The following is a 10,688-nucleotide window of genomic DNA, read 5'->3' on the forward strand; positions in this document are numbered from 1 at the left end:
CACACCTGAAATAACAGACTTTCCACTAACAAAAAAATACTGTATTAGGACAATTGTTGGAAGCGCTCCACTGAAGCAGAGCTCGTCTCACTTTCCCCGCGCGTCCCAAAGCTGGCAGCCACCCCAGCCATCAGTGCATCCTCGCAGGCAGGAACGCTTGTCCTGAGGGTGGGCTGGACGAGAGGACAGCTAGCACCTCTGCTAGCCTGGATCCCACTCTGAGCAAGCATGGGGACTCAGACGAGCTGGTTTTTCTTCAGGGTGAGCGTCTCCACCTCCTTCATGAAGCGCAGGCACAGCTCCTCCTGCCACGGCAAGGCCACGCACTGCACGGCCACGGGTAGCCCCACGCTGCCATGAAAAGCCTGAGGCACAAACACAGGGGGGAGAGGGCATGGAGGCATCCTGGGGTGGGGTGGGGATGCTCGTGCCCCCAAGGGGACGTGACGTGACTTACCTTTGCCAGGGTCCGGTCCCACCAGTCTCGGAAGTACCCCTGGTAGCCCTTCAGCTCCTTCTCGTCCTCATCTGTCACCATCGTGACGGGGACGACCCCGGCCGGGAAGTCCAGGGAGTTGTAGAGCATGGTGTAGCTGACTGCCACTGCGGGAGAGAGGGAGCTCAGTGCAGGGCAAACCTTCACCCCTTCTGCGTGCGACCACGGCCCAGGCAAACACCCAACGCCACCTTCAGTTAATGGGTGTTTGCACTGGGAAGTCAGTGGCTGCAGTATGGAAACCTGCCCCTTGGCTCCCACAGACACCAGGGTGGTTTCCATGGGCTGGAACTCCAGCTGCCAGAGAACTGAGCTCTTCCCACCACTGGTCACTGCCTGAGAGCTTCCTCCTCCTACCTGAGAGCTTCCTGGGGTAGCCGATACCGAGAGCTGGGCCCAGCATGGGACAAAGCATGACATCCAGGTTCAGCTTCTTCCACTGGGCGATGAACTGGTGGCAAGACTCCTGAGGAGAAAATACACCAGTGGTCAGTGGGGTGGATGTGCTGTCCCAGGGCTGAGGCTCTTCTTGGGCTCTCCGCTGGGCTCCTGGCCTTTCCCCAGGAGTTGTGGGGTGAGCTGCAGCAGGCCTGACCCTGCTAAAATCCAGCAACCCTTTGCTGCTCAGCCAGCAGTCCTCCCAGTGGGCAAAGCAGCCTGTCCCCTGCTAAAACTGGAGGTGGGGAGTGCAGGGGCAAGCTGGGATAAGGGCTTTTTTTCTGAGAAAACCAGAATAGAAATGGTGCTGCAGCTGATGGCCTACATTTTCAGGTGTACAAGAAGAAAAATCAGGCCTGATTAAGGACCATGAATGCATGAATTACTGTTCTAACCTTTAAATGTGCTGAAAACTTGTACATCCAAGAGAGATCTGTTCAGGAGTGACACATGTTCCTACTTCACACCACTGACTTGGTCATCTCCTAATGCTGGTGGGCACTGAAACTTGTTTCCAGAAATAAAACAAAAGAACTATCTAAGCCCAAATTGCAGTACTTTACCTCAATTTCCTGGTGAAGACTCCAGAGTTCATCCACTGTGCTGAAAAAGGAAGCAAAACCCATGAAAGTCATTGAGAGGTACTGCAAAGAGCAGCTTTAGGGGGCAGGGAGAGCATCAAAAAGCAGGTGGGCCAAGGGAAGCAGCCAAGGGAAGGAAGGACTGGCAAAGTGCTGGCTTTCCCCTCAGTGGCTGGTGGTCTCATTTCAGCTTCTGCCTGTGACAGAGGACTGAAGACTAATAGCAGCTAGTTGCAGTGCTGCTTTGGCCTGACAACTGTCCAGCCCTGTTACTGCCACTGTGCTGAGGAGGTGGAAGCCCAGACGAATCTCTTCTCAAAGGCCAGGCTGGATGAGACAGCCTGATCCTTTAGCATGAAGACAGATGTACTGTGTCGTGGAGGCACAGCACAAAACACACTCTCTCTGCTACAGGATTTGAGTGCTTTCTCACCCCTAAATGCCCAACATCAGCAATGCAGGAAGGAAGAGCAAGCCTTCTTCTCTGTGTGTTTTCCTCTCATCCTATCTTATGGGGCCCCTACGTCATTGCATGGAAGATGTATTAACCAGTACCGAAGCCGCCAGCATGTTTCATTCCCACAAGCTTCATCCAGTTCATAAGCAATAGGCTGTGAGCCCCCACCCTTATTCCCATCCTCAGTACCAGAACAGTTGGCCAAACCCTTCAGGGTTATGAGGCTGACATAAACAGCTCTCAGTTTGCTTCCACCCTTGTATTTTCTGCCTTGTATTTTCACAGATGCATGCAGCTAGGGAAGTATGCCTAATGTAGCACACACAGCCACTCTCCAGAGGAGAAACCCAAATTTTCACATTTGGTTAGACTCAGGTTTACTCACTTTGTTCTCATACTTCTTACGATATTTGACAATCGAGGCACCTGAAGAAGTAATAAAGAAAATACCTTACGTTAATCCCAGCTCTGCTCTCTCAGGCAGCTCTATCACAAATGCAAGCTGTTGACTCAGTGCTCAGGCAGGACGTGTGGATTTTCCCCAAAGAGGGAAGAGGAGGAACAGAAATAGCATCACTTCAGTTTGGAGGAGATGTGCCTAAGCACAGCCAGGAAGCCAAGCTTAGAGAATTCCCTCTTGTAAAGTCTTACTGCAACAGGAGACACCTATTGCTTGACTACAATTATGTTAGGAAAAAGTGGACCTTACAAAGGGTTTGGCAATCCAGGACACGAAAGTTTTTAGGCAGTTTGGTAACTTCGCCAACCAGAAGAATGTCCCCATGCTGCCTCTCTCGAGCTCCCCTTCGCTGAAAAAGAGGATGTTTAGCTGAGCAGTGTTGGGAAGCAATTACAGTGGATCTCTTGTAGAGGACCAACCCCTCTGAACAGCATACCTAAGTGACAAAAAGGTTTTCTCCATTCCTCTGGTCTCCCCAGATTCCCATGGTATTTATAGGCTATCAGCACCCAGTTTTGATCTGTCAGGGCTGATAACAGTCCCAAATGGCCCCAAGGTTCAATTGAACATAAGCTCCCCAGTAAAACCTTCTGCATACCAGCCGCTGTCTATATGCAGTGGATCTGCTACCCGTACCCAGATGCCGGCCAGCCCCCCTAGCGAGGGCTTTCCCAGAGAGGCACCAATCACACAAACCATCCTGGGTTGCACTTACAACTTCTTGAGGAAGGAGGTGCACCCGTCTGCAAACATTCCTCTGACGCAGAAGTTGTAAGTCACGTAGTCCACGTTTGTGATTTCAAAGGGAACTAGCTGGAAGGATGACGGAAAAGGTGTCAGGGGTGCAAGCACAACCAAGCTGCGTGGGAGAAGCCATCATGGGCTTCTGGGCTCCTTCCTGCAAGGGCTGAGGAATCCTGACATGAGCCCTCTCCAGCACGTGGCCACCAGGTTCTCCCACCCAATCCACCCTTCCCTGAAAATGCAGTTTTCCCTCTGAGCAGTAACTGATTTGTCAAAAGATAGAGGATGGGCTCTGCCACCATCATCACCTGAACAGCCCCAGGGGACAAAGGTCCCTCCAAAACTGGCAGGGGAGAGCAGAGAGCAGGAGTCTGTGCTCTTCTCTTCCCTCCTGATCCTTGTGCAAGGGGAGGGGGAAGGTGTGCAGCCACCACAGTGCCTCACGCACAGCAGCTCACTTGCTGAAATGGGGGAGAGGAGAAAACTGAGATGCTGTAGACGACTGCTGGGCTACAGGAGAGTTGTCATCTGCAGCTGCCTTTCTGTATTTTCCCTAGGCGCCTCTTTCCAGATACACAATCAGTAGGTGGCTTCCTATGCAGTGTGCAGTGCACCTGTGGAACTGCTTGCCAAAGGACATCATACAGAAGAGGTGAAATGGGCTTGAGAAGAAACTACAGAAATACTTGGACAGCAACTGATCACAGCCACTGAACAGAGGCGCTCCCTGAGGCTCAGACCAGCACTGCCAGACCACGACTGAAAGCTCCCTGAGGAGACTGCCTCAGGACCTGGTTTGTACAGCACCCAACACAATGTGCTTCTTGGCCTGGGCATGAGTAAATGCACATGGTGCCAAGGAAGCACAGATTTGGCATGACAGTTGGATTCATGCAGCATCCTACCGTGTGGCCAGCATCCTCCAAAAGCTTCTTTGTCTCCCGAACGGCACGTCTCATGGCAGGGCTGGGCATGGTGAAGAAATCGGTTTCGTAGTAGCCTATGCGGAGAGGCTGTGTGCTGGAATACACCTGCGGAGCAAGGAAGAGCTCCAGCTGGAAGGATGTCAGCTGTGTCAGGAGCCAGCAGTACACCCATGCTGCAGGCCTGGAAAGCAGCACTCGCCTCACCAACATGTCAGCCCACGGTACGTGGCAGGCTGGCATGTCCCACAGGGCTACCGGGAGCCACTAGCGTTTTGGGCCAAAGGGATGGCAGCTTTTCTCACAGCCCTTCAGCCCCTCTCAGGTCCTTTACCTCTTCATTGAAGGGAAGGGGGGGCACCGTGCTGTCCAGGCTGAACATGTCCTCACACAGGAGTGCTCGCATGCACAGTGCCAGGCTCTCCACATCTTTTGCCATCGGCCCCACCGCTGCCACCACTGGAGGAGACCAGGAGAGTGTGATTATGGCTGAGGGTCGATTATGGCTTACACGGAGCATGTCCTGTAAAAGCAGGACCTCTAGGCATCGCTTTGACTTAGCCTAGTGTTATCAACAGCTCCCTTCTGAGAATGGGGCTGGGATGCCTACAGGTCCCTTCCCACCAACAGGCCCATGGTTGTTATCCATCGATATGTGCCCTTGATGCCTCCCTTGCATGCCTTACAAAGTGAGCAAAAAGCTTTGTCAACCATGACACAAGAACATCCCCTCTGACCACTAACCCCACCTCCCACCAGGCTGTGGCAGGCAGCACAGCACCCTGAGGGTTACAGGGTGTATTTGGGTTTATGTGTTACACAAACCACTCCTCTCAGCTCTTGCACACACCAGCACATTTCTCAGGAACTGTGCTATTGGGGTAGCTCTCTGAAAGAGTCCCTGAAAAGGAACCTGCTTCCCTCTCTGGATGTACTGGAGAAGGTTCCCCATAGCCAGCTCGAGGTCATTCCCAGCCCTGCCTTTCTCCTCTCCCTGGAAGTCAACCATCAATTCCTACCTGACTTCTGCCCTCGGATACCAGAAACGACTCCTTTTTTGCTGCAAAGAGACAAAAAGACAGCAGCTGAGTTTTCAGAGAAGGACAAGGCTTTAAGCAGCAGGAAGTGCTCATGAAACCACTGCCCTCCCTTCGCAGATGCTGGCAGAAGGAGAGGCCAAGGGGAAGCCCAAGGGAGACCCAACCTAGGCCAGAATGGTTTATGTCTGGTCAGTCAGGAACAACTGCTCCCCCCTGTCCCCAGCATGCAGGTGGGGAGATTTCCTCTGTTTCTATTCTGGGGGAACTGGTGCTTCATTCCTCAGAAGATGTCTGGGCAGGAGGGAGAAGTGAGCCCTTCCTGGTACCTCCCAGCTTTCCCCTTGCCCACGGCAGCCTGAGCATCCCAACACAGCAGACCGTAGGGTCTCACCCCAAGAGGTTACAGCATTACTCGAAGTACCTGAGTCTGTTCCCAGTGGGTTTGAGCGCACAGATCCCACAGAAGGCAGCGGGGAAACGCAGGCTCCCTCCTACATCCGTCCCAAAGCCCAGGATGGACCCACCTCCCCCTATAAGTGCCCCTTCTCCACCCGAGGAACCTCCGGGAGTCCTGGTGTAGAGCAGGGGGTTGAACGTCTGACCGAAGATTAAGTTCTTGCAGTCAAAGCTGGAGAGACAGAGAGTATGCAAATGAGGGGAATGCAGACATCTGCTGGTGTGGACCCTGTCACTTCAAAAAAAAAAGTCTTGAGAAGTTTTTTTGACTTGCAAAATCTGTGTGAAAAAAAAAAGTGTGAAAAAAAAGTGACTTGCAAAATCTGATAATCCCCAGGGCAACCCCTCTGTGTGGCTTTTTAAAAACAGGGTCAGTCGTTGCCCTGTTACGGTTAAGAAAGGCAAGGCACTTCGTAGGGCTTGGGCAATAGCTGTCCTTGGAGCAGCTCTACCAAAGGTCAGTTGGCAGGGCAGGGGGACACGAGCAGAGCGGCTGCCCAGGGGAGCACACCTGACCTCACCCCACGCCAGTGATGTCGAGGGTGGTCTTGGCAGATATGGCAGGAAGTTTTGGGTACATTTATAATGGTCCTGTATAGTTGACAGAACCGCCACTAAGGGGTTAACTAGATTTTAAAAAAATAAATAAATAAGTGGCTTAAAAACCAGCCAGCACAAGACAGAAGGGCAGAAATTATTCTCCTCTTCTGTTTCTTTATTTCAAACCAGAATGAATGATCATTCCGAGTAGCTTTAAAACTTAAAGACACTAGGGATATGGATTAGGTGTTGTTCTTGAAAAAAGAGGTGGGAAGTGAGAATTAGACTTGATAGAAGCCCTCACTGGAGAGGAGGGAGGGAGAACTGCCACTCCTGATGTGGGAATGGGGAGGGGGCACCTGGGCTGCTCACCTACCTGATGAGGGACTGGGGAACATTGGTTTTCACAAAGGGAATTGCCCCTTGTCTCTTGAGCACCTGCACCAGCACGCTGTCCTCTGCCATGGGCTGATTGATGTTTTTGACGAACCCTAACGTGGAGTCATGGCCCTGGGAGCAGAGTACAACGAGGTTCACAGATCAAGGACTGCAACTTTCCCTGCCCAAAGTATTTTTATCTAAATCTAGAAACACGTGCATGCACCTCCAACAACACATCCAGAATGTACGTCGCATAGTGTGGTGGTAATAAAATCTAACCAGCTTTCTCTGTTTGCTTGTATGGGAGATGGGCAGCAAATCCTATCACTTGCCATCAGCTATGACAAAGTCCAGCCAGATGCTGAGGTTAAACCTCCCCCCGCCACCAGATTTAAACCCCAGAGGTTTCAGGATACGCGTGGTATTGTGCTCCTGGTACCTGGCAGTTGATGGAGTCCTTGATGCTGACAGGCACCCCATAAAGCAAACCCGGCTTCCCTGGTGGCCTCGCTTGCTGGAGCTGGGTCTCGCTTTCCTGCATGTACTCCGTGATGCAGTTGGTTTCTCTGGTGATCTGGAGGGCCTTGGGGGAAGCAGGCAAAGCCACGGGTGAGACACAGCCTGTAGTGTTGCACAAGTGCTTTCTGTTCTGGAAAGCACACCTGCCTCTTCCTGCTTCTCCACCTCCCCATGGGCAGCTGGTACCAGGGCAGCCCTTTTTGGTCTTTCCCAAGAGGTTTTTTGTGCCAAACTCCAAACTCTTGTCTGGACAGAGGAGGGCCACAGCACCAGCTGGGACATGATGGGCAGAGGCACTCAACACAGCAGATTACAAAAGGCCGTTTTCTGGATCGTGGTTGTAGGGTGGCATAAAATGATAACCCCAAAGTGCGAACCCAGGAGGTGATCAGGGCATTTTGGCTAGAGAATGAAAGCGCACACTGAGTGTTTGAGGTTTGCCAACCCATTTGGAGATGATGAGGAGACAACAGCAGCACTCCACAACCTCCCCAAGCGGTGGCAGCTCAGCAGTGTCTGAACCGGGCTCGAATGAGCATTTGAACCTTGTGCTGGGCTTCGCCCAGGAGAGGCAGCCCCACATTGGGCAAGACCCTGCCCTGCTGCCCTCGCTCCTCACCTTGCCCAGGTAGGCGTAGAAGACGTGCTCTGGAGGGAGGGAGCCATCCCGGAGCTTCTTGGAGAGCTCCGGCAGAGACAGAGAGAGGATGGACACCATGTTCACCGAGGGATGCTAAGGGAAATGATGAACAGGGAATGACACACTGCTGCTGTCTCTTCCTCCCCCCCTAGCGCTCACTGTATCCCAGCCTAAAAGCATCTGCTGTTTAGTGATCAAATGCAATATTTCCCCCAAGACTGCAGTCCTGCTCCTGCCCCAGTGCTGGGGAGCATGGAAGGAAACCTGCGGGGCCAGCAAAAGCCCAAGCATTTTAAAGCCTTGTCTTCCCGGCCAGACCGGTATTACTCAGCCCCTGCAGAAAGCCTTTCTCCAGCCTTGTTCAGACAGGTCTCGGTGGGGCCTGGAGGAGCTGCTCAGTGCAGTGCTAAACTCCAGTGGGAATTGCCTATATTATTAGATATTGCTCCAGCAAGGAAGGAAAACAGACAGCTCTTCCCCTGGCACCATCAAATTAGCAAACCAGGAGCACCAGCGAGAGCCTCAGCTGACAGCAGAGGGTTCACTTCGGGCTGGCAGAAATTTCCCTGCCATCTACTAAACGGCACACAAGTGCATCGTACCCATCCCTCAAGGTGGGCTCTGAACCCGAGCTAGCCCTCTCGAACCACAAGCTGGGCAGCTCAGTGGGACCGCAGAGGGAACGGCACGCGCGAGCCGGATTTATGGCAGCCTGCCTCGGTATGAGCGGCTCCCCGTCCCTCGCAGCTCTGCCGCTGGACTTTGGCCTCTGCTATGAAACGCCACCTCTGCCACTTCCTACAGCCTCCTTAACAGTCGGGCTGAGTGTCTTGCCATGGCGGAAGAGGTGGAAGCAGATATAGCACTTTTAAATGAGAGGCTGGAATTTTCCTCCTCTCGCCGCGAGTTTCTTTTTGCTGACGGCTGCACCGCTGCCTGTTATCCCCCACCGTGCGGACCGCCCCGCGCGACCCCATAAAGCCTCGCCTCCTCCTGTCCTCGCTATGCTCCTGCTGCAGGGGATCGCTGCCTTTCCGGCGGGTGTGGGCACGTGTGGTTAAAAAGAAAATGATAACTCCGGATGAGGAGTCAGGATCCCGCCTCGCTCCCAGGCAAAACTCAGCCTCTGCAGCGAGCTGCACACCAGCACCTGCCCATACCCCGCCGAAAGACCACCCGTCTGCCCCGCCCTTACACCCTCCAGGATCCATCCCCACCCCATTTAGCTCCGGGGCGCTGACCCAGCGCCCACCTGCACCCTCCCCCTTGGATCGCCCGGCGTGGCTCTTTCCACCCACCTGCTCCCGAAAGCTTCTCACAGCCTTCTCCATCCTGTCCAAGCCTTCCTCCTGCCTCTGCCGGGCCGCCTCCACCTTCTTCCAGAGCCCTTTCCAGCGCCTCCATCGCAGCAGCAGCAGCAGCAGCCCGGCGGAGCAGCAGCAGAGCAGCGCGGGCAGGGAGCGCGGCGCCGGCCGCATGCTGGGCACGGCCCCGGGGACACCGCGCTCCCTCCCCGCCGGCTCCCGGGGCTGCCTCCGGCCGCCGGGGAGGCGGGGAACGGGGAGGCAGAGCCCCGGGGAGGAGCGGCTGGCAGCCGAGCGTTGGACGAGCTCGGAAGGGAGTTAACCGCTTCGAGGCATCGCCGGCAGCGGCGGGCTGGGAGGAGGAGGTTTGGCAGAGGGAAGGGTTGGAGGGTTGGTAGAGAAAGAGATAAGAAGCCCAGAAGCCGTCCCTCGCTCTGTGCTGGTGGGTGGGCTCTTTCTGATAAGGCTTGCTGGGGTTTGCCTTTCTCCGAGTGTGGCTTTGAGCTTGGGATTTGCGGCTGTCTAAGCGCCTCGCTGGGATTTTTCCGCTCTCGGGGAATAACCTTGGCTAGGCACATCGAAGGAGCGATGCCTGGCTCCTCCGTGCTTCCCGCAGCCAGGCAGCTGGGCGAGGGAAAAAAAAAAAAAAAAGAGAAGAAACCTCCAGGCCAGCCTGCTTCATCCCAGGCACAGCACGGGTGTGTGGCCGTGCTCTGCTTTGCTGCAGCCTGCAAAGTGGTAAACTCCCGCAGACAAGTGCTCGCTGGGGCCCTGCGCTCACTTTTCAGGGAAACTCCCTTAAAATTGCTTTCTCTCCAGCCTTCCGTGGGGTCTGACCTTAAAAATCCTCACCATTTGCAAAAAAAGTTCATGCCCAAATATTTCACGCTCTTGTGGAAAACCTGCTGGGAAGGGTTTGGGATCTCCCCGCTGCCTCCCAGCAGGCTCCCGCTGTGCCTGAGCCACCCCTGGCAGATGCAGTGCCGAGCTAGAAAACACCACGGAGGGCTGCGTGCCCCCGGACCTGATTTTTCCTGCTGCTGTTGCTCAGGCCACCTGCTTCACTTCAGCCTTCGGGCTTCTCGCGGCGAGCAATGCCGCCCTGTGTGTACACCGAGTCCTGGCACCGGCTTTGCTGACGGGTGTAGGAGCCTTGGGAATAGTCAGCCCTCTTAACTCATCGCTTACAGCCTCTTGCTCTCGTTTTGAGGACAAGCAGCTCTCTGTTTATCTGGGTCGAGCAAATTACATGCAAGAATAACCTTTATTTCCCAGAGCCTGTTTGGGTCTCCCCCCCTGCTTTCTTTCATTCTTTTCCTTCCATTTTTTCCCCCTCTTTCAGACCGTGGGGCTCGGAGGATCACAGAGCAAAGGGAGCTCCAAGGGTACTGCAATCCCATGCACGCAGGCTGCTCAGAGGGAAGCAGGCGTGGTGGGGTTGCCCTTGCAGGGAGGATGAAGGCAAGCACCGTGACAGCTCTCTGCTCCTCCCTGCTGCTTGTGCTGCAGCCGGCACACCCTCCTCGGCTGCACCAGTCTCACCCCTTGGCAGCACAGTGATGAAATAAGGATGTTTGCAGGTAGTAAAAACAGGTGCACTTGAAATATTTTAATATGGGATTTTAACATGCTCCTGCCCCTGCATCTCCCCTGCTGCCCGGCAGGGCTGGAGCCTTTGGGCAAGGCAGGTGGAGAGGTGCAGCCTCTGT

At 54.3% G+C, this 10,688-nt stretch overlaps 1 protein-coding gene across 1 annotated transcript; it reads right to left on the bottom strand.

Moving 5' to 3' along the window:
- Window positions 1-26: 26 nt before the first annotated feature.
- Window positions 27-9,323, bottom strand: LOC121073946 (fatty-acid amide hydrolase 1-like). Its single transcript, XM_040565521.1, has 15 exons — window positions 8,974-9,323; window positions 7,655-7,768; window positions 6,956-7,099; window positions 6,512-6,645; window positions 5,561-5,767; window positions 5,119-5,159; window positions 4,434-4,558; window positions 4,082-4,207; window positions 3,148-3,245; window positions 2,682-2,781; window positions 2,358-2,398; window positions 1,498-1,537; window positions 854-962; window positions 458-603; window positions 27-365 (listed from the first exon to the last, which is right to left on the bottom strand). Exons 1-15 carry the CDS (start codon window positions 9,151-9,153, stop codon window positions 237-239), a joined length of 1,734 nt encoding a protein of 577 aa, XP_040421455.1. The 5' UTR covers window positions 9,154-9,323; the 3' UTR covers window positions 27-236.
- Between the last annotated feature and the right edge of the window lie 1,365 nt (window positions 9,324-10,688).

This window comes from Cygnus olor, chromosome 8 (genome assembly GCF_009769625.2).
Source record: "Cygnus olor isolate bCygOlo1 chromosome 8, bCygOlo1.pri.v2, whole genome shotgun sequence".
Taxonomy (NCBI): domain Eukaryota; kingdom Metazoa; phylum Chordata; class Aves; order Anseriformes; family Anatidae; genus Cygnus; species Cygnus olor.

Bases quoted from the DNA above. Each gene is read 5' to 3' on its own strand.
- LOC121073946 (XM_040565521.1), bottom strand. From the start codon at position 9,153: ATGCGGCCGGCGCCGCGCTCCCTGCCCGCGCTGCTCTGCTGCTGCTCC. The intron at 2,399-2,681 runs GTAAGGTCCACT...TTACTTCTTCAG, and splicing joins CCTGGATTGCCAAACCCTTT to GTGCCTCGATTGTCAAATAT. The intron at 963-1,497 runs GTAAAGTACTGC...TTTTCTCCTCAG, and splicing joins GTCTTCACCAGGAAATTGAG to GAGTCTTGCCACCAGTTCAT.